At 38.6% G+C, this 24,771-nt stretch overlaps 1 protein-coding gene across 2 annotated transcripts; it reads right to left on the bottom strand.

The window, feature by feature from the left end:
• Nucleotides 1-2,730: 2,730 nt before the first annotated feature.
• Nucleotides 2,731-24,669, bottom strand: lmx1al (LIM homeobox transcription factor 1, alpha-like). Of its 2 annotated transcripts, XM_079871411.1 has the most exons (9): nt 24,519-24,669; nt 21,562-21,647; nt 21,202-21,385; nt 5,211-5,443; nt 4,937-5,100; nt 4,778-4,855; nt 3,829-3,946; nt 3,586-3,741; nt 2,731-3,496 (listed from the first exon to the last, which is right to left on the bottom strand). In XM_079871411.1, exons 1-9 carry the CDS (start codon nt 24,560-24,562, stop codon nt 3,339-3,341), a joined length of 1,221 nt encoding a protein of 406 aa, XP_079727537.1. In that variant the 5' UTR covers nt 24,563-24,669; the 3' UTR covers nt 2,731-3,338. The 2 variants fall into 2 exon arrangements, with proteins under 2 accessions (XP_079727537.1, XP_079727536.1); XM_079871410.1 differs by having other exon boundaries at nt 4,778-5,100.
• Nucleotides 24,670-24,771: the final 102 nt, after the last annotated feature.

Genomic DNA, 24,771 nt, shown 5'->3' with positions numbered 1-24,771 from the left:
TTTCCTCATCTCAGTTTGGAGATTAGAGCACATCCCTACATTTTACCTGATGCCTAACAATCTAAAACCCACGTTTATCATAGTCGCCGTACCACCATTTTTGCTACGGTATATAAATCAAGGCCCTTTATAGTTTTCACATTTCTCACTTTTTTATCAGAGAAAATGTACCCTGTGTCCAAATGTTATACTGTTTAAAAACCTGAGATTTAAATTAAATAATCTCATTTGTGGTTTTGTTAAATGAAATATTAAATTACAGCATAATCAAGACTCCCTCACTATTTTTTTTTTCTTTGAGATATCTACTTCAATTTTTCATTATCTTACAGACATTTCATTATTTTATGGTGTACTATTTTAATATTTTGTCTCTTTAATTGTCTAATGCACAGTTAAGGCGGCTTGAAACATTAAACAATAAATCTCTTTCTGAAGAACTGCCAGTATTTAAAAACCTAACAAATTAATTCCAAATTAAATTTCTTTCTAAAAAATACTGCACTAGCTGTCAACATTTCTAATTTGTGAAAAGGAATTTAAAATGTTAAAGGTGCACTCAGAATTTTTTCTCATTAAGAGTTTTACACTTCAAAAAAAATCAACAGTCTTCAAAATAAAATAAAAGTTTCCCCATTTTATTAGCTTTTTAAAAAAATAAGTCTATATAGTATTTATTATTTTTTATTTCAGTTTTAGTTTTAGCCTGTCAAGTTAAACTAAATAAAATGTTGCCTTGGCAGCTTGATAATATTTTACTTTATTTCAAGCTACAAAATTTTTTATTTTTTTATTTTTTTATGGTTTTAGCTAACTATACTATCCCTACTTCAAACTTTTGTGTTTGTGTGATGCTGCATCCACGCCACTAGGTGTCAGTGTAAGACAACTGCTATATCGGTCAGCTTGACATACATAAAACTACTGAGTGCACCTTTAATATACATTTTTACTTGACAAGAAATATTAATGTACATTGACTTCTAGCCAGCATGCTAGACTATTTTGGTTTTCACGTTAGATTTAAATAAAAGCTGATTCCTTTACATAAGGAAGGTCATAAAGATTGCAAAGCAATAAGAAGAGAGTGGAAATAGGCTTGGGCTGTGTCAGAAATCACTCCTATATCCTTTAATTATTTGAGGGGACACAGCCATTTGTAGTGCTGTTTAAAACCACAGTGGACAGAACTTCCGTCTCACTCGGTCTCGTTCACTCGTTCAGTGGACAATATCAGTGGAGTAATGTAATGAATAGAGTGCTGCAGGGATGACATAATTTTGTCGGCCAAAACCCAGACACGAGTTAGCATTTTAGCACTTCCAGTTCCATCATCCTAAAAGTCAATGGGTTTTTGGTTAAATACCTGAAATAAGGTCTGTGGTTAACATAAGCTCAATTTGACGTTTTATTCTACAACATAAAATACATCATTAATAGTTTTTTTTTTGTCTTGAAAAGGGCGTTTGCTAACAAGTGGCTAAATGGGACTACAGAGGTAAGCCATTTCTGAGAAACACTGTTGATATTTGAAATCAACCCAAATAAAACACTCCCCTCCCTTCATTGCTCCGTCCCCAAAACGCGCAAGAGTTGGTTGTTAGTCGCCAGCAGCTCCAGGCAAACAATAACACTCAAAACTGTCCTGTTACTAAAGCTAACATTACAACAACCGCATATCTTGGTTCTGCGAAACAGCAAAACCAATGTTACTCACATATGGGGCAGAAACAACACAACCTCTGCGTCTGTTTCAGGCCTTCCCGCTCAAGTCTCTTCAGCGCTGGAAAGCTTTTCTAATATTAAGACGGGTCCTAAAGCTCTTGCCTTATCATAACACTTCTTTTACCACTTATATTCATCTGACCTTTTCTCTTTTGTAATGTCTCTCAGCCATCTCTTTCTACAGTCTTTCTTCAAATCTCTCTCTTGCTCACTTTCTCTCCTCCTCATCATGAGTGGACACGCCCCCTACTTCTGATTTGCTCACTCACCCTCCTCATCATGAGTGGACACGCCCCCTACTGCTGATTGGCTCACTCACTCTCCTCATCATGAGTGGATACGCCCCCTACTGCTGATTGGTTCACTCACTCTCCTCCTCATCATGAATGGATACGCCCCCTACTGCTGATTGGCTCACTCACTCTCTTCCTCATCATGAGTGGACACGCCCCCTACTGCTTATTGGCTCACTCACTCTCCTCCTCATCATGAGTGGACACGCCCCCTACTGCTTATTGGCTCACTCACTCTCCTCCTCATCATGAGTGGACACGCCCCCTACTGCTTATTGGCTCACTCACTCTCCTCCTCATCATGAGTGGACATGCCCCCTACTGCTGATTGGCTCACTCACTCTCTTCCTCATCATGAGTGGACACGCCCCCTACTGCTTATTGGCTCACTCACTCTCCTCCTCATCATGAGTGGACACGCCCCCTACTGCTTATTGGCTCACTCTCTCCTCCTCATCATGATTGGACACGCCCCCTACTTCTGATTTGCTACAAGTGTGTTGTGCTGCTCGGTTTCTCAAAAATCGCGTACTGCACCTTTAAACGTCATCACACCGAACGGGTAAACTCTTCTACACACTAATCCGCTTACACAGCCTCTGTGTTTTTATAATCACACTCTTGCTAACTATTCTAACTCAGATTTTTAGAGAAAAGTTTTTTAAAACAAAGACTGATGTATTTTTTTGGAAGCTTAAAGGTGGTGAATCATGTGACCATAGTGTAGTTTGTTTATACGTTTAGATTTTTACCTTCACTGATTGTATTTAGGTTTCAACATTTTCAAAAAATTATCATGATGAACAAAACGTGTAAGAATCATAAACTCTCACAGAGCATTTTCTGCAATAATCCAATAGAATAATCATATTGGTGATAACTTTTTGGTTGGCCTACAAAACACATCATCATTTAAGCACTGAATGAGAATATAGGGGGAGATTTTGGATACAGCCTTGATCAGTTTGTTAGTTTTACAGTGAGTAGAGGGTGAGGTAACACTTAGACTTCATGAACAGCTGCCTGTTGATGTCTGCACCTATGACTGTCGAAACATTTTTGCGCGATACAGAACAAAAAAAAATAGTGCATATGTTTGATATAAAACATGAGATTCCAGTGAATTCCTATTTTGTCCACGACATATTGAATTTTTAGGGTCTGGTCATGTCTTAGTTTGACTGGTTAGAGCTTTATTGGCACGACTAAGATATGATTGAGGGACTCAATTAGTTCTGATGATGAAAGACGCCTCCAGTGTGACTCTATTTGTTGCCCCCTGCAGTGGTGGAGGAGCGCTTTAGGTAGGTGGAACCAGGGTCATGAGGTAAAGTAGGAGTTTTGCATCGAGTAGAGGCGATCAATGGGATTTCCTATCCGCCCTGCCAGGACTCCACCATCTGCGGTCGACAAGAGACAGTCCCCAAGATGACTGAGACTTCCATCACTGTCCAAGTCATGGAAAACTGTCTCTGAGTCTGAAATCAATTCGGCGTTCAAACAAAAACATTTCAGTTAACGAAAAAGAATAAGCAATGCCGAAGCTTATACAGTCGGAGGCCCTTACCGTAGGAGTGCATCTGCTCGGGGCCGAGCTGTGGTGGCGTGAGCCCGTGTCGGAATTGTTCGCTGCCATATATGTTCGGATCCAAAGCCAGCAGTTGTTGCCGTGGCAGAGAGGAATATGAGAGCAACCCATCCAGTCCGTGACTGCTGGAGCCGTCTGTGAAGAGATAGAGCTGGGTTTACACCTTTCATCAAGCCATTTCACACGGTTGTCCTTCCACTCCGCCGTCCGCCCGTGTCTTACCCTCACTGTCATCGTTACTCTGGCGCCCCCCTCTGCTTGGGCCCCTCCTGGTGCCGCCCATCTGCTCCTGTTCCTGCTGTTGCTGCTGCTGCTGCTGTCTGCGAGCGATCTTCTTCATCTGAACACACACACAACAATGCTCTGGTCCAGGAACAACATTCCCATCTAATAGTCATATAATAAAACTAGCCTTTGCCTAGAACGCCTAGCCTAGAACGTGCAGTCACAATAGCAGTGAATATAATCCCTTTAAGTGTTGTTGATTGCTAGTACCCGTCTTTCTAAATGTGTCTGTCTGCCTGCCTATCTATCATTCTATCATTCTATCATTCTATCTATCTATCTATCTATCTATCTATCTATCTATCTATCTATCTATCTATCTATCTATCGTTCTCTCTATCTATCTATAGTTCTATCTATTGTTCTATCTATCGTTCTCTCTATCTATCTATCTATCTATCTATCTATCGTTCTCTCTATCTATCTATCTATCTATCTATCTATCTATCTATCGTTCTATCGTTCTATCATTCTATCTATCTATCTATCTATCTATCTATCTATCTATCTATCTATCTATCTATCTATCTATCTATCTATCTATCTATCTATCTATCTATTGTTCTCTCTATCTATCTATCTATCTGTCTGTCTATCTATCTGTCTGTCTGTCTGTCTGTCATTTTATCTATCTATCTATTTATCTGTCTTCGCTAATTGTTCTCTCTATCTATCTGTCTATAGTTCTATCTTTCTTTCTATCTGTTATTTGATTTTCAGTTTATTTTAATTATACTCCCTGAAACCTTAGACATAACACACACCCTAAAAGATGGTCAATAGAACAAAGATGTTGTTTTTTACTTTTTTCTACCTCTGTAAATCATAAGATGGTGTTTCAAACAGGAAGATTTTCAGAATGTATCAGAAAACGATGCCATCCTACCTTTGCTCTCTGATTTTGGAACCACACCTGCACGACTCTCACCGTCAGTCCAGTCTCAGCTGCAAGAGTTTCTCTGACCTGCAACAACAGTGCATGCATGAGATGGACGTAAGTGCTGCTTCCACATACAATGCACACAGGCGTACTGTGACTGCTGACCTTTCGGCAGGGTTTGGAAGACACCTCGAAGGAAGCCTTGAAGGCGCGACGCTGTTGCGTGGTCAAGATGGTACGTGGTCTCTTGGATCTCTTGTGATCCTTCCCATCATCCCCAGCCTTCCCCCCGACGGAGACACCGCCACCCTCCTCATCCTCACTCTTTACTGCGGAGGGAAACTGAGCATTGGCTTAAAGGTGAACTGTGTCGTTTCTTAACTATTTGAACATCTCTTCTCCTTTAATATCAACCTTCAAGTGAGGTCAAGAAGGTTACCAGACTCGGTAGGGGCCGGGCTGATGGCGGCCAGCATCTCTCTCTCCTTCTCGTAGTCTCCCCGGCAGAGCAGCTGTCCCTCCTTTAGCACAAACTCATCACCTCTCTGCAGCCGGCGCTCACACTCGCAGCAGCTGAAGCAGCCCAGGTGATACACCTGCCCCAGGACACGCATGATGAGCTCCGAGCGCCCGATCGCCTGCAGGCACGCACTGCACTTCCGCACGAACAACCTGACACACACACACACACACACACACACACGTGCACGTGTCACTGAACGCTCACTTTATGCAATGTTTTGTCTGTGACACTGGGTGGCAATATTTGACAACGCACAAGATGTCACAAGCAACAAAACAAAAATGTATTTAACCCTATAAATCCCACTGTATTCTTTGATACGCAAGTTTCTAAGGCCTCTAAAGTATCAATATGATCAAAACTTATACACAATCTATTACATGCCTTCTGTCGTCTGATTGATAGTTGAGGCTTTTTTTGTGTAATTGTAAAAACGTCCTCCTTTAGGTCACGACACACATCTTTGCTGTGAAATCTTTACTGATTTTAAGTGAAGAACGTAAGACTAACTTTTACCCCCGGTTTCACAGACAAGGCTTAAGCTAGTCCCAGACTAAAATGCATGTTTGAGCTGTTTTAAACTCAATCATATCTCATATCTTAAAATATGTCAGTGCCATTGTTTTGTCTCATGACGCACACCAGTAAGCTAATGTTTTTTTTTCTAAGGCACATTTATAAAAGCTTTAAATTACTTAAATATCCTACCCTAATCCTGGCCTTAATGGGTTTTTTTATTATTTGATGATGTTTTATTAATAGTTGATGATGAACATTTACCGGACTGACGCAACTTAGATTAACTTGATTATCCATACGTCTTTTTTTTTAATTTATGAAAATCATATTAAAATGTGAGCATCAAATATGATCCATCAGGATTCTGAGGAGCGTTTATTATTTGTTCATCTCTCAATCATCATTGCATTATATGTTTTGCCCCTGACAATAAAATCTACAAACCTTTGATCCCAAAACTAAGATTTTAAAGCATTATTGGGAGATCTAGAGAGATGACTGATATTTATATGCATTTTATATAATTAGCTTTTTGTTCTACTGTTATAAAATCTCATTGATTTACATTACAAGCTATCAGAAATCGAGGTGTTTTTATCCCTTGAGTTTGAGCACCATATCATTTTTTTGTCTAAATGTTAAAAAACGTACATTAAAAAAATTATATTTCAGGCTTTACAGGGTCATTTTATATGCACATATTCATTTGACAGAAACCTTTCCCAAAGTGGCTTACACTGCATTTAAGCTGTACATTTTATCAGTGTATCACCTGGGAATTGAACCTGTGATCTTGGTGTTGCTAGCACTGTGCGCTTTGGTGAATGTTTTAAACTTATCAATGATTTTCTAAGATGATAAACAGTTACAGTGACTTACAGGGCAAAAGTGTGCAAATGCATTAAGAAGGTCATTTGTCCCACTACCAATGCCCGCAAATTCCTCTCTTTAAACAGTGTTTTCCTTTGACGTGGCTCATCAACATCACAATTCATTTTAAAGGCACTCTCGCTCTTCAATCCCCACCAAACCCCTCGTTTTTTCCCTCCTCTCTCCCCTCCCTCACCGCTTGATATTTTCTGCCAGAATTCCCTGTCCTCCCTCCCGTCCTCCCTCCCCAGCTCCGTGAAACTAATAAAGACAGGATTAATTAGATTGTTGTTTAAACAGTGCGATGCCCAGACAGACGCTGTAAACTCATAACCAGGGATTGAGGATAGCATGGGGTTAATCTCTCCTCTCTCTTTTTCACACACTCGAATAAACACACCATACTCACACACACACACATTTACCAGCACCTATATTCGGCCGTCATGTACTCTCATAATTATTGACAGGTACCCACAGATGGACCTGTAGACGCTCGATGACAATCTAATCCTTATGTACATTTCATTAAGCCAAAGCAACAGTCACCATTCACCCACAATGTGGCATGGACCTATGTGAAGTTACTGTCAAACACCTGAACTGGACAATAGTAAGATTTTACATGTCAAATGTGGCGTTTACATGCTGGCGTGATTTTAGGCTGTTGTGTGTTGCTATGTGGTTGTTAGGGTGTTCTGGGCGATTGCTTACTGTCCCATATCAAAAAAAGCCAAGTCTATGATATTGTTGTAACGCAGGTCGTCAGTGTACATGGACTTTTCAGCCTTTTTCTTTGAAAATCATCAAAAAGCCGCCCAATTTGATGCATCATTCTATCACAGTGCAGGACAAGCGATCATTTAAAGGAATAGTTCACCCAACAAATGAACATTATGACAAGAACTACCCCTTTTAATACTTGTGCTTAAGGGTTTGTTCAGATCCTTAACCTTAAATAGACTCTTAAAAATAAAGGATCTTTATTGGCATCAGTGTTTCCATGAAGAGCCTTTAACATCCATGGAATCTTTCCATTGCACAAAAGGTTCTTTATATTGGAAAAAGGGTTATTTAGATTTCTTAAAACGTTCTACACTAAGAAAAAATGGTTATTTTAAGAACTGTTGACTGAAAGGTTTCTTTGGGAAACCAAAACTGGTTCATCAATGGCATTGCTGTGAAAAAACCCCATTTATGAGCAGTAAATAAAGCTGAAACCTGCTTTAAGCAATGACCACTAATGAAATTAAAAGCACACATATAAGAGGCAAATTGAATTATTAGATGCTGTCACACATGATAAGATGAAAACAAAACATGTTGGAGGCGAAGAACAGATGAAAGGCACATTTGATGGATAACACAGACTTCATGACAGTTGCAGAGACGGATTGCCCCAGTTCTTGTGTGTGTGTAGGAGATGAAGGTGTCATATCAGAAATCTGCTGAAGGAAGAGCCAGCCAGGTCCACACATTATAGCCTCTAATCTGCACAGATATGATGATCCTGTCCGAAACGCAGCTGCTATGGCTAATCTGTCTCAATCCATCTGCCAAAAATGCCAAATTACCCAAATCACCACCTACTCCACCCAGATCAAAGAAGTCCAACTCTAAAATCCCTGAGCAACATTCATTCAGCCACTGACCGTAAGAGTGCATCGCATGAAACCTGTCTAGAACATTCCCGGGTCATACTTCACGAAACCAAAATAAATAAGTGAGAAATCATATTGTTGAGATGTGATCGGGACATGTTTTAGTGACTTTCACCACAAACTTTAAAAGGGGATAAAATGTTCTTGAAAAAAAAAAAAAAAACGCTGCAAACACAGACACGTTAAACATGATGGTTACATAAATAACAATATATTTCATACTTGAACAGACAGATCTGAAAAACCAGAGTTAACTGAGGATGAAACTATCTTGGGGGAAAGAAATTATGGGTGCGAGGGGAAAAAAACCCAGGCGATATGTACGAACAAGTTGTGTTCATGATGTCAATTCAATAAAGTTTTACATAAATCTATAGCCAAATCATAGTGTGGGGGCCTAATCCATGCACGAACACATAATTTTACATAATCAAACACTTACTGTCATAGTTGCAAGGTTTATCCCACAGACTTTGGTGCATCTTTGTATATATAGGGAGTCAGTATGTAAATCATACATGTACACATAATTGCAAGGGTTGGTGCTGTGCGTGTGTGTGTGTGTGTGTGTGTGTGTGTATGAGCGAGAGAGAAAGAAAGAGAGCGGATATTGCTGTGAGGGAAGGTGGCTCAGAGCCAGGGTTCAGTAATCACATCATCTTCTTTTATTAAATCTCACTGCACTGCTTCTGCGTTATTAAAATCTCCCAGCATTCCCCACAACCCACTCCCGCCACCCTCCCTCCCCGACACGCACGCACACCAATATTCACAATGATGAAATATGAGAAAGCCAACAGGTAGCTGATAAAAATGTACACATCAGACCACTCGAACGCAAAAGAGAAAGCACAGGTGAGCAGCTAAACTGTTCAGTACTGACACATTTTATACTGACCCAATCATGTCACAGACGCACACTTGCGTACGTACTTGCTAGAAAACCAGCTTTTTTTAACTTAACATGCAATGAATGCAATTCTCAAAACATGCACAAAGTACTGAAATGATAATCGACTGGTGGCATGCAGGCTTTAATTGTCTAATTAAGTTTGATTGCGTTGAGACACATCATCACGTCATTGAATGCTAATAAAACAACAAATAGTGTCATTGTACGCCATCAAATATTCTTTACCACTCTCAGCTGAATTCAGATGGTAGCATTTATGGCTTATTAGTCATATGAAGAACACTTCAACAGGCTCATTAGAAAGAGTACTGTCTATCAAGGTAGCAATAAAGTAAAAATCACATTTCTTATGTAGTGAGAATAATGAGAATATATATATATATATATATATATTTTAGATGATCCTGTAGAAATCATGGGTGAAAAATACCAGTAACACTTTTCAATAAGGTTCCATTTGTCAACGTTAGTTAACTACATTAGTTAACTTGAACTAACAATAAAACATAATTCTAAAACATTTATTAATCTTAGTTAATGTTAATTTCAATACCTACAAATACATTATTAAAATCAAAAGTTTTATCTGTTAATATTATTGAACATGTACTAACAATGAACAGTTGTATTTTTATTAACTAACGTTAACAAAGATCAATAAGTCAAAGATTAATACATGTAACAAATCTTTTTTACTTCATGTTAGTTAAAGCATTAATGTTAACTGATGGGACCTTATTGTAAAGTGAAACCAAAATACATTTTATGAGTGATAATGGTGTGATTTACTTAATACCAACGTTACTTTTGAAGGAAGTGCATTATAATTTCTCATGAGCTTTTCTTTTCTTGATTTGCACCAATAGAACAGAGAAATGTTCATGCTGTCATTGATTCTGTAATGAATGAAACATTCTAGATGTAGAGAAAGGAACTTTCAACACGATCTCATGAAAGTGCGTATCTATAGCACGAATGATATTTCTCGTATACGCCAAAACGAGTTTTTGCGTTCAAATGATACGCGCTGTAAACCCCTTGGGTAGGATTAGGGATGAGGAGCATAAAGTGCGTATCATATGCACGCGAAAACTGCGTATCATATGTACGCAAAAACTCGTTTTGGCGTATAAATGATACGAGAAATATCATTCGTGCTATAGATACGCATGTTACACTAATAAAAGTCATTTTGAAGGGTCCAACCAGACAATTTACTCATCGGCCATTTACTCGCCTTCACGTCATTTCAAACCTTTATTGGCTTTCTGGCTTGCTTACTTGGGGACACTTAATATCTAACAATATTATTGATCTGCCTGCATTGACACCATTTAAATGAGAACTGAGCTGGATGATGACATCACTGTTTTCTCCAGAGCGGCTGTATAGATAAATGAACTAAATTAATAACTTTTCTACAATAGGAATTAACCATTGTTGCACTATGACTATGACTATTTTCTTCTAGATCTGAGAAGAAATAAACTTTTTTGCATTATTTTCCTGTTATCACTTATCTGTTTTGTAAAAAGCTCTATGGAAATAAAGGTGACTTTATGACTTTTTTTTTCTTCTTTGGCTACGTCTCTACATTCATCCGGATACATTTGAAAACTGTGTTTTCGTTTTCAAAATGCTCTGTCCACACTAACGTTTTCAAGCATTTTCCAAAAGTTTCTCATCCACACTGAAATGTCAGAAAACGCTAAATTCATCTTACTGCACATGCATACAACCTCATGAAAGCTCACTGAGATGATACAGACGGAAAAGCATAATAAAGTTACCATGCTATTTTTCTGGCAGGATCATTTTATTTAGCGAAATATCTCACCATTCACTTATGCGTCCAGGTCGCATCAATCACCATTGGGCTACATGTTTGGTCTAATCCTCTCATGTTTTGCCACAGGACAGCAATTGCGAGTATATTTTCTGTCATCTTTGCAGGACTGCGATATGAAGAGTGTGCAAAATAACATATATTTAACAACAGTGTAAAAGTGAATAGCACATAACAGGCACAATAGCGGTGTAAGCATATCTATCGGTTCAATATGCGTCACATGGCTAAACATGCGTCATCGTTTTCAAATACCTACGTTTTCACAGTCCACAAAACAGCTTTTTCAAATTTACCCACTTGGGAAAGCATTTTCAAAAACGCCATCTCAGTGTGGACGGAAGGTCAAATCAGAGAGAAAAAGGGTCTGTACAGTGAATGTCAATGGGGTCCAAAACAACCCTGAGGATTTTTTTCATAATATCTTCTTTTTTGTTCCGCAGAAGAAACTAATTCACTCAGGTTTGGGACAACATCAGGGAACTGATGACAATTTTGTGGGGAACTATGCCTTCGACACATTTCCACTGTAGCAATGGTGTCTCATTCCTCAAATACATTTCCGAAAACCTACAAAATGCATGGTAATTCACTTTCCACTTGTCAACAGACCAAATTCTGATTCATAACATGCCACCATTACATCTTATATAGAGCATTTCACTATTTCGAGATGATAATGCACCACTGATGTGCTGACGTACTTATTGTGATACATTTCCTGACTGACAGCAAGACCTGTCCATACATTACAAACATTTCCAGCGTCCCTCGTGTGTATGTGCGATGCTCAAGGGTTCAGAGACCGACAGGATCGATGTGTTGAGTTGTGTGAGGCGAGAGTGAGTCTGCGAGTGTGTGTGTGTTTGGATAAAACAGCTAATCCCCAGGCCACCAGAACGCAATATCCTGTCAGCCAGATTCTCATTTCCTGTCTCTCTGTGGCAGGGCGAGAAGGGAAAAAAAGACGCGTTGAGGGGGGACGGGGGATTCGTTGCCCCAGAAACAGAAGATACGGCAGCCCTGTTTGAGGATATCTATGGCATTCTTCCTATCTCTCCCCCTCCCGCTTTCATTTTTTTGCCGTTCTTCTTTTATTATCTCAGATTTAATAAAGCCAAGGCGAGCAGCTTGTTCTGCCATGAAACATTTATTAGCCGTCTGTAATGAAATTGTTGTGCGGGAGGCGAGGTGATGGAGACTCATCACGCATTATGCAAAAACAGTGGCAATATCACGAGAGGAGACACCTCGAGCTCATCTCTCCTCTTCCTCTGTCATCTTCCTCTCTCCACCTCTGTTTGTCACCTCCATGGCCTTCTGGGTTCCCCTGAGCTCTTCTCTCCCTCCATCATTCCCTTACAAGTCTGATACGTACTCTACACTCTCAAAAATAAAGGTTCTTTATTGGAATTGATGGTTCCATAAAGAACCTTTAAAATCTATGGAATCTTTACATAGCACAAAAGGTTCTTTATAGTGGAGAACGTTCCTCAGATTATTAAAATGTTTTTCACACCAAGAAAAAAAAAAAGGTTATTTTAAGAATTGTTGATTGAAAGGTTCTTTGGAGGAACCCGAAATGTTTTGTTCCATGGCACCTTTATTTTTAAGAGCTTTAAACATGGGCTAATGGGAGCTTCAGGTGTAGAAAAACTCAAAAAACAAAAACTAATTTTCCTATAGCAGTAATGCAGGTGAGAAAATATTACTGAACACCTAATGAGCCCCATGGCTTTAACTACCACAATGTGTTTACATATACAAAACATATTCACCAATAGGACTAAACACACAAGCTTCTGTATGTTTAAAACTAATACTCGGTTTGGGGTGGTGCCATTGATCTTAAACTAGAAGCTGGATTTTTATATTTAGAAAGTGTGAGTGGCTCGCCACAATGACGCTAGGGGTTACGATGCAGTTGTGTACTAAGGTTTACAGGGAAGAGACTGCTTCTATGCCTTCGACACTTTCCACGGCTTCAGTCTTTATCACATTGTGTCTGGTTGTATAGGCCACAATATAAGTATGAATGGTAATACTAATAGCCTTATTATTACCATTAACCTGCAATCACCACTAACTTGCTTATTGACTCAGTAGCGAATCCAAGGTACGGCAACGTCCTCCATCAGAGCCCGTGTGTCATATTCCTGTCTGACAGTACAACAACTCTCTAACCACAACACAGCTTGTAGTCACGTCTAGGAACATAATTAGCAGCGTTCCCAATCAAGACCCCTCCACCCCCCTCCCTGTTCCCACAGACACAAAGAGACAGCGAGCAATGAGATGATTAAGCGAAAATGTGGGATAAATGGAGAGATAAACTGATTGGTGTCATCCCGGCTATAAATCTCAACAAGTAGGAAATGAAGTTTGGAACAGAAATATTATTAGAAATCAGACAGTGATGGACGAGCTAGAGAAGAGATGCATGGGGAGGAAGAGAGACCGAGCAGAAGAACGTTTCTGTAACCATCAACCTAAAAGCTCATAATAATGACTCTGACCGAAAATTTTGGTAGAGTTTGTGACTGTAAATGGTGATTTCCATAGAAAAAAAATATTATTTAGAGGTTGCTCTTTCAAAGTACAGGAGACCTAATTGAGAATGTCAGAATTTACAAGCGGATAAAAGAGAAAGAGGGGGATTTTTTTTTAAGGTGATAATTTTATAAAAGCACTTTCTTTAATTCTTCTGTTATTTTTTTTTAAATCTGTAAATCTGTTTTTGTCATTTTTACTGTTGTTTTAGGGTTTTAGGCGTTACAAAGTTAAATATACAACGTTCTGTCATGAAACTCTAGGTCCTTAACTCAACCTACTTGCAGTCGCATTATTCTCTAGGGCACAGCTGATTGGTTCCTGCTGTATCAGTAGCCAATGAGCTTGCAGCTCAACCTTAAAAATACTTGGTCAGCATTTACCTTAGCAGTGCAGCACGCTTTCAGAAACCCTCCACCCTCCCCAGCTCCACCTGTAGAAATCTGGGTAATTCATGTACGCTATATTGTACAGCAGCAGCATGTCTCATCTATTCTGGCAAGACCAAATATATCAGCATTGTCATTTCCATTACCATGCCAAACATTCTGAGAGTTGTCATGACAGAAATAACATTACAGAGAAAAGGTTAGTAAGGGATGTTTTCATACTAAAATCATGTTAACACACGTATTGGTTACATCTGAAATAGTATTTTAACATTTATGGATTGCACTTACACTTCCCTCACTGTAAAACAGTTTTTATGAAATGGAGGGACAAGTGGAAATAAACGTTTGTCCTAATTAATATTATGCCATAAATTCTGTGGACTGAATCCAAATATTCTGGATCTGAAATAAACTTGAATCCTTATTGATTCTGAAATATTAATAGCATCAAGTATCAACTTTGTCTCAAATGTTTTTTCCTAAAAATCCTCATGGTATATACATTTTGAATAAATATTCAATTTTTTGATTGCAGACTTTGATATTTTGGCAAATCTAAGCACAGTTTAGGACATTTTTGAGAAATTCTCAAAAGCACACATGATATTCTGAGGAGAAATGTCTGAGAAGCAGGAGACTTTAGCAAAAATCACTATTTGCTGTCTAGGAGAAACAACTAAGATCTAAGATATCAAATTTGTGATTTTTCGTTCTTATGGGTTCCTCCTAGCATTACACACTGGGGGCTGTTTTCGTTCTGTTTCCCACCCCGCAGAGTGATCTATTAAACTTGGGGTGTCTTAAATATCCGCTCCCCTGTCTCCACTCTGATAGGCCTCCGAGACCTTCGCTTGTCTAATTTTCTGCCAGGGATCCAGGCACCGTACCCTGGGGCTGAGAGCCTTTATTGGTCTGGGACTGGTTTCACTTGGTTGGGCTGCACGTGCTTTATCTACTGGCTGTGTGGTGTCGAAGTCAGCCGGGAAGACGATGATGGAGAGTATTTGACCATTTCAGGGATGTTAGCAAGCATATGTGGGTTTAATGAATAGGGGTTTGGCTTTGAGTTTGGTTTTGGAAAGTGTGTGGGTGTTGCTGGAATAATCGAGAAATGAATAGTAAATGAGTCAGATTTCTGATAGCAAGAACTTCAGGGACTGGAGAATGCACGCAATCTTAAAGAAGGAAAGATAATAAATAAAGTTCAAAATGTAGGTTCGGAAGAAGCCTAATCATTCAGTCCAGTCAATCATAATTTCTAGCTGTCCTAGTGACAATTCTTCCACCATCTCCTCCTCTATTCCATTCTTTCTCTTTCTATGCAATATTGTTAGGGAGGTTTCCTCAGAGCTCGAGTCGAGTCTCGGGATCAAGCCTCCTTCAAGGACAGCAAGCTAAGTTTGTTTACAAACTACTACGACTGGATGAACAAACTCGTTCAAACTCGTGAAAAAAATTTAATCGTTTGTGATGTGATCTTAAAATTGATGCTGTTTGCATGTTTGTTGTATTATTGTGTGCATTAATACAAGGGAAACAATTTTGTTCTTAGTAATCTTTCATTAAAAAGTCCTCTGAAACAAATCCCTTTTACAACCCCTTTGCTTAATCCTTACATTTTGGTATTTTATGTCAACTTTTGATGATCCGATTTGAGTCGGCTATACTAAATGCATCTAAATGTTGATCTTGTTGATCATACACGCATTTCATTTTTTACTTGTGTTTCTCTCTGGTGACGTTTTCAGAATTCTCCAATCATTTAGTCCACTTAAACCCCGCCTCACAAACCCTTACAATCGACTCACATTCAGATCACATCCAATCAACAACCAATGGATAGAACCAAGTACCCAACCTACTTTTTTCTCTTTTCCGATAAACCATTTCGCTCAGATACACGTCACAATACGGCAAAAAAAGATCTGTCGCTACTTTGTATTATTGTGACTTGAAAATAACCTGTCCTACATGGGGAAAAAAAGTATTGTCCAACATTTTATTTTCTCAGTAAATACCGTTTCACTTGTAAACACATATTATGAAACTAAAATGTGTTGTCAGTGCTGTTTAAGGGGGCCTTTCTACCTCAACTTTTGTTGGCATTATGATTCAGTTATTTTAAATAATATTTTCTAGGTAATTTTGTACAGTAGAATGTTAGCACAAGAAAGCTTTTTTTTTGTGCCCAAATTCCTTTACTCCTATTCCTTTTTATTTTTTTACACCATCAAAGATTCCTTGGCACCCCAAAAAATGGAGCGCACACCTGCTGTAGACCGAGCAGGGGTAAAGAGGCAGGTGTGTGCTGACGGACAGACAGCAGAGAACACAAGGAGACATTGTTGTGGATTCACTCAAGGTCAGCCGCACAAGAGTGTGCCAAGTTTCCTCCACAAATACACCACATACCACGCTGCAGCCTCAATATTCACAAATAACATCCGCAAACCAAACCTTTGCCTGTACCTTTCTTACTTTTTTAACATATGGGATGAGCTGAGTCTCTAAAGAGGCCATATGATGCTTTTTTATGCTTTCCTTTTCCTTTAGTGCGGAATATATCTGATTGTGCATGTATCAGATCTGCAAAGTTATAGCGCTCATAGTCTCCCAGAAAGAGGTTTATTCTATGTAACAGAGAACATTGATCCAGACCTGCCTAAAACACCTCGATCCTACTTTCGCAAACGTCTACGCCACAATGTGACCTATTAGCATAATGCCCACCCAAAGGCATATGCAAAGAAAGAAGGTTGCGTGTGCGTTTCCCGTACAGTGTTGTAACTCACTGATTAACTACCGTAGTACGATGCATCCTTGGAGAAATTAACCAACTAGACTGTTTCCGAAACGTAGTAATCTCTTACCTCATAGTAATGGTCGCACCTCTCTCTGTCATTTGAACAACATTGGTTCAGCAATAAATATGTGGTTCGGGCTCAAACTGATACAGCCAAATCAACGACATTAATAACTGTGCGTTTACAGTTGCTTTAGAAGCCATGGAAGCTGAGGTTCGCGATTATGGTAAAGGTGTGTTACATTTCTGACACAGGCTTGAAGTCTTTGACCAATCATAAACCATGGGGTCAGCTGGCCAATCAGAGCACTCTGTGGGCTTTTCGGAAAGGAGGGGCTTTTTTCGGAACTCAATCAGAGCGTTTCAGATAGACTGGGAATAGAGGTGCTGCAATAAAGCACAGTATGCGAAAAAATAATATGTTTTTTGGACATTTAACACCCAGTAAACAAAATAATGACCTTTTAAAAGAGCATTTTACTTTAAAGGAAGCTCCACCATTTCAGAATAGTGAAAAAGTCAGTCTGATGATACAAATTAATCAATCTCATGGGAATAACGGCACCAGCCTGCACAAGAACAGTTTTACCGTGCTACGATCCCAGAACAACCTTCTCATCTGTAATCGTTGATCACTTTTACCCTCATTATGACATCCTTGCTGCAAGCCCTCATGCACAACAATTATCAAATCTAGTGTCCCATTTTTCTTCAACGGTGTCAAGAAAAGCAATGTCAGTTAATATGATAATTGCATACCCTGGAACAGTCCTGGATCTCAGGTGATCTATCTTCCTGGGAACATATAGAATTATTTCATACTCCCATTGGGAATTCTTCCACCTTACTTTTCCGTCTTCTTTTATTCTCTCCTGCCCTTCTTATTTCTTTCTGTTGGCCTCCAGATGTCAGCAACAGAGGGAGTGTCCACACTTCTCAGCAGCGTCTGACACTTCTCATAACAGTGATAACAGGCCACAAAATCGCCCTTCAACTGTCCGCACTCCTGGTGATGTCACTGACAAATTATGGTTGCCCGGAATCTCCCTCTGACCCAAACAGATACGGAATGATTCATCAGAGAAAAATGTAAATTCTGTCTTTATTCACTTCTATAGTCACTATAGTCATTCCAAAGACTTGGAATGTAGTGCACGAGTCATGTGAACTGCTTTAATGGTTCTTCAAATTTCTCCTTTGTTTTCCACAGAAATTTGGGTTTGGAATAATATGAAGGAGAGTAAATGTTTTCAATGCACTCAAATAATCAGTTAATAATCAGATGAATTGCCCAATTGAACTGTAAAAGCCTTAATGTGAACACCTTGATTGATCTGAATGAAAGTGAAAGGTATGATGGGATTGAAAGAGGTGGTGTAGACGGTCTAGACCTAAAATAATCCGATCATCAGGAAAACATTAAGCATGTAAACACTTGATTCTGACTATTTTCTCAATCAGATTTAAAAATAACTTGCCCTGATGTACTGTATACATCTTATGAACTAGCATATGTTTGTTTACGTCTCACGTCTTACAAACTGGTCAGTGGAGGAGACGGAATAGTTTCTAAATATTTCCTAAGAAGCTCTTCTGACATATGTCATTGTTCTTTCTTTATTTCTTTTTCATCATGTCAAAAAAAGCAATTATACTCACTATAGCTCCAGTGATATTATCACGGCGACTTTCTCCATATTTGAACTGCACATGCACTGAGGTTTTGTTCAAGCACATGTAAATGAATATGTGAATTGGATTGCAACGTTTTAAATAAACATCGGATTGATTCATTCTGATGTACGAAAATAATGCATGTAAACATACCTAATGAGGACAAAACTATGCCTTTAAGAGGCAGATTTGATCTATAGCCTTACTCATCTTCTAAACATAACACTGATATTTAAAGGTAGGGTAGACAATTTCGAAGAGGCAATAGCAGGCTAGCATTGAAAGCATAATATAAGATCCCACCCTCCCTTAAGAGAGCTCTCTACAGTCACAGCTCCTTCAAAACACATGAACTCACACAGCAAGAGTATCTGCAAAGCGTCACAAGAGACGGCATTAAACTACCTCATGTCTCAAAGCACATAACATCACAATAATACTGAAAGTAAACAACTTAAACAGCTCTGAATTGTACCATCTGACTGCTGCAGGTTCATTTTGGCGTTGATTATGTTTCTTTGAAGTGTCATGACAAATCGGGTCCTCCCTCGAAATCGGGCTTTTATCAACTAGTTAATGATTATACGAAGTACATACAAACTATATTAATTTTACAATATAGTGCATAATTAAGCAAATTGAACATCATTTCTTTCACTTGATAAACTGTCTATTAAAGGTGCTGTATGTAACTTTTCTACTAAAATGAATCCTTTTTTTATTGCCTGTGTGTGAAAGGGGTTTTAATCTCACATTAAAATGATCCACTTTGCGGGTTTTGCTATTACCTCGGAAAGCAAGTATACTTATTTTTATGTGAAGGTGCCGGGTCGGATTTACCGCGAAATCCAGTGACGTGACCTGCACGCGCGCTCCCGAGCCTCTCGCCTCGTCTAGCCTACTGACTTTGCACTCAACAGCGACGACACTGCAACTTATGACATGGACTTATGACTTATGCAACTTATGACATGTCTGATAACACTAAGAAACGACCTGCTCCCAGCACAACACAGACTCCAACACAAACTCCACATATTGATAAAAACAAAAAAAAGTTTTTTTCTGCTGAAGCTCGTAAGGCCAGACGTGAATCGGATGAACTTCGGGTGAAAAAACACGGCTCAACATCGGCAGGGCATTTGAATAATGGAGAAACCTTATCTACAAACCTAGAATGTACATTTCGTGAAGAAAATGTGAAGTGGTGCTTGCAGTGGCAAAATTCGGCACGGTTGATACTATAGGGTTCCATACTTATCATGGTACGAGCATGGAGAATTAGTTCAATGTCAAGCTGATAAAAGTAGCCTATTATTGTAACGTTGTAATGGGAGTTTACCTTAGTTTCCAGCATGTTGTGTGATGCTTTCTCCGGTTGCGTCTCAGTCTGGAAGGTACCCACAGTGCTCGCTCATAAATTCGAGCACGCGCAAGAGCACGCGCTTGTAAAATTATTGGTTGCAATCTGAAACATCACCGCTAGAGGTCGCTGAAAACTACATACAGCACCTTTAAGTAAGGGATAATGTAGAGCGAGGCGGTTGTTATAGCGAATACAACCCCGACAGGCTGATCAGGACCCTGACGCGAAGCGGAGGCTACCTACCAAATAAATCAATAATTTGACACAAAATATTGATTTAAAAAGGAGTTTATTGATTTAAAAACGATTGTATTGCTTCCGCTAAAGAAAGTAGTCCGTTCTGTCTCTACGGTTAGAATCCTGCATCCATAGCAACGCTCAGTTTTTCATGGCAACGGTGTGTTATACTTAGCAGCGATCTGTTATCAAGAAATAACAGACCACATTCTACATTAGAATTCAACCAAGCCATGTAATAATAAATAATAATAAGTGAATATCATTACATTCTTTTTATAACTGAAATACTTGGACATGTTACACTTAATTTAACAGGGTAAATGCAAATAAGCTATCAGGCTAATCGGGTATCTGAATGCTATGCTAGTACATAAGCTAACTAATACAGACATTAATGGTCATTATAACAGCAGTAGTTCAAACAGCATTTATCAAAACATGATTTTGAATGAACTGTAACCAGGTGCTAAAAAGAGAGTACCTATTAAAAGTAATTTGAGCCAATGGGATTGCTTGGGGTCCTAACAGAGACCTGATTTTGAGAGAGGACCTGATCTGTCACTTGGTGACTGACGTCTGTCTAACTCATAGCATGAAACGCGCTGATGACGTGTGATGTCTGCGTGAGCAGGTGTGCGGAGGTATGGAAATACATACTCTGACAGGCAGGTGGGACATCGTATCGTTGCATTCGGACCGAATGCAATGATTGGACAAAAATGTTTGGTCCAAAGGCTTCCACAGAAGATATATACATGTTTTAATATTTAGACCACTTCTATTATAGATTGCTATTAGGATGTAAAGAGAGTTTCAACCAGTTTAACAAAAAGAGTTTATGAAAAAACATCGCTCACCCGACCTTTAACTACATTTTCTAAAGGAAATGTTTTATATTCCACAATAACATCACAGCATGATCAGACTAAACACACTTTTAGGGAGCTCAGAGGAGTGTTCTGGTGCACTACATGTCGACCTACAGACAGTACCCCGAAAATGGGATGTTTTGCCATAAAAGGAGTTTGATTCAGTGCATACAGGCGCAGGATGCAGATCGAACTGTGTCTTACTTCTCATAATCATGCTTGCAGTAAAGCAAGCGGTCCCGGCAGTAGCAGGTCCCACTCAGCGCGCTGCGACACACCGCACACTTGACACACGTCTCATGCCAGGACAGTTCATTGACGCGCAGGAGGAAGCGGTCGGCGATGGGAGACTCGCACCCTGCACACACCTCACCTCCTCCCACATGCTCTGATGGAGAAGAACAGCACAGGTGTCAGCTGACAGGACCCAAACAAATGTGCCATGAGAGACTCAATACACACATTACAGCATCCATAGGTAAAGATTAAGTAATGACACCCGAATAATAAAACAAAGCTTTGCGTTCTTCAATATGTTGTGGGTTCATTAGGCAGAATATTCACCGTAAGGCGTGGCAGAGGGGGCCTGCTGAAGACATGATTGGTTTTCTTCTGTTTTCATTCCGTTCCTTCCTTCTTTGGAGTGCTGACTGAAGGCCAACAACGTAACAAAGAAAACTCACATATAGAGACTGCAATCAGATGCGGTTATATGAAATTATTGTGAGCTGCTTGTAATTGCTCATTGTAATTGTCATATTTTATTCATTATATTTACATGTAATGCGAGTAAAACGCACACAGTGATTTAAAGTGTTACTTTGAAGATATTTATATGATTGCAGAATAATCTGTGAGGAAACAGAGCATCATTAGTTTCATTAGCAAAAGATAAAATCAGGTCCGGTGTGGGTCCGTTTTTAATGTGCACTGAAATACATTAGTAATTTTAATGAAGAAAAAAAAAAAGGGTTTTAGGGTAATCATTGGTTGACTGTAAGCTACCATACCATATAAAATGAAAAATATAATATTTAAAAATACATGTAATTTTATTGTAAAAAGGTTTTCTACATTGTAATAGATGTATGTATGTATAATAAACATAGCATTTAGATGTGAAATATATAGCTGTGAAATATATAGCCTTAAAAAAATAATAATTTCTTGGAACAATATTGCTGAAATTATATAAGTAAAATTTTTTATAATTTATGGGGATATTCCCTTCAGTAAGGATACATCACATTTGTCATCACACCACATTGTTACATTTTAAAAAGAAAAATCTTATTTTGTTATGGCTATGTATAAAGGGGTGCTTTATGTTGCATTTTGTGATGTTTAATTAATGTTTACTGCAATGTATTAGACATGTGTATCACTGAAGGTGTTTTGTGTGTGTGTGTGTGTGTGTGTGTGTGTGTGTGTGTGTGTGTGTGTGTGTGTGTGTGTGTGTGTGTCAGTAACACTGTCTTTATGTTATCAATGCTCACGATTGCTGGAGAAGCCAGTTTTGTTGACCTTTAAGTCACTGTTATTTTCAGTACAAAAAATTATATATATATATATATATATATATAGGCCAATATGTTAGTATATAGCCTACCAACACTAGCCTATATGATTTAAAGACATATAAGGTGGTCAAGAACAGCTATAAATGTAATCTAAATGCTTGGAACAATGCCAAGTTCTTCGTCGACGCTGCCAGGCTTTTTTATTTTAGGCTACGTATACATTTATTTATTTACAGTGTATACTCTTTTTCTCTAATTTGTTTGGTTCATTTTATTTTGTCTGACTGCTCAACATGTGTTCGGGAGCTCGTGCAGGTGAAGTGTCCGAAGGCGCGCGGCTTCGGTAGCGACATTTAGGTACACTCTCAAACGCTTTGCTATTTGGCAAAACGAAACAATGAAATTAAAAAAATAAATAAACAAAATAAAAAACAAGTCTTTTCCGGTCTAAAGCCGTCGCACTCAGATTTCAATCAATAACCCATACCGGCTGTCATTAATTCTTTGATTATTGTACTTTAGAATTAAAAGGCGTTCATTCGAGATTTACACTAAATGAATCTGATGTCTGCAAAACGTCAGAAAAAGAAGGAGATCAAAATCTTATTTTTTGTAGGCTATTTCGTTGTGTTTAATTGATTTTTATTTATTTTTATTTATTTATTTATTTTATTTTTGGGGGGTGTTTAAAAAATAGGCTATATTATTATAATAATCATCATTCTGTTTATTTTTGCCTAAAAACCCATTTTCCTGACAATTGAAAAGTTGCATTTTCCTCATGGCTGAAATCCCATGCACGCTGCGTGTCTGATCTCTTTCTCCATTAATAATGCAGTTCATTGCATGAGTTGATTATTAAAAATACAGGAGTTAATCGCGGGTCATCAGTCTCACTGAGGAATAATCACTCTGTGAAAAGCTATTCGCGTTTACCTGCAAGTGTCAGCATTTTTGTTTTTACGTAGGCCTTGCTATAAATGTGATCAAACTTTGTAGAATGTATTACTGTCTGTTAAATGAAGGTATAGCCTAACTTTTGTCGTTTGAGAATAGGATATTTTGTTTTAATTGCTCTAGGCCTGCATAAAGGTCTAATAGTTTGTCAGAAAAAAAAATAAACTAATGACTCAAAGTATTTTACTAAGTTGCCGATAAACAGTTATTATTTTACGACATAATAATTGACGCAAATTGATCGGCTATTGATGATATCGTGGTTTGACAGGCCTATTTTGATAGCGTCCATTTAATTTGGTAAAGTTTAGTTTTAATTTACAATCGAAGATGGTCCATGACATGAGAGCTGTTCTGTGATGTGATAGCGTAGCCTAAATAAGAAACAATATCGATTTTTGTGTCGCTAATGAGTGAAAAAGCGGCGCTTATGATATATGAAGTCAATTTTATATAGTTTTTTTACTCGAAACCAAATCATTTACAAACTTACGGAAACCAAAACGTGATTGATTGACGTAGCCTAGCCTATAGATCTATAACATGTGCTCAATTTTTAAACAAGTTTTAAAATCCATATTTTAGGCTATTGTCTACCAAATAAAATAAAATAAAAAGCTAATGAAAAATATGTCCTTGTGGGGAGTTTTTATTTTTAAATTATTATTTATTTATTTAAAATTCAGACTCTTTAATTTTTCATATTTTCTGGCCTGAGCTGAACTCATAAAATAGCTGTAAGAGAGAAGTTTCTTTACCTTTGCCAAGTGTTTGACAGTTTTACTAAGTACAGACACGGTCTATTAAAGTAGGCTACCACGAATATGTTAGAGGCAAATTAATAAATTCATTATTCAAATTAAAACTTGAGCATTTCTGTAAAATGTAGATCGCAGTGGAATATTTGCTAGGCTGTGTTAAAGTGTTTATTAAAACCGTGCCGGTTTCTATGTGAACAGTGAAAGAGTCGACAGAGAAAAGTTCAAGTCTATCATTTGTCTCATTCTGTAGCAGGTGATGCACAGATGCGTCTCGTGCGCTTACCTTGCGCTGAAACACACTCCTCCAGAGATTTCTTTTGGTAACATCAAAACACCTTTGAAGAAGAGGACGGGCAACAGTGCTCCAAAAGCCAAACTTTAGTGTTAGCTATAGTCCAGAATACACGCAGTGGCGCAAACGCATCGCCAGACTGTGTGTGACGTTCAGGCGCGCGCTTTATGTGATGATGGAGTGAAGACTCGGGCTGCGCGCGCACAATCAATGATTGCTGAAGGAGGGGTGCAAGAAGAAGAAA

Source organism: Squalius cephalus (assembly GCF_949319135.1).
Source record: "Squalius cephalus genome assembly, chromosome: 1".
Taxonomy (NCBI): domain Eukaryota; kingdom Metazoa; phylum Chordata; class Actinopteri; order Cypriniformes; family Leuciscidae; genus Squalius; species Squalius cephalus.
The sequence above is the reverse complement of the archived record's forward strand: the minus strand, read 5'-3'. Positions and strand labels throughout refer to the sequence as shown.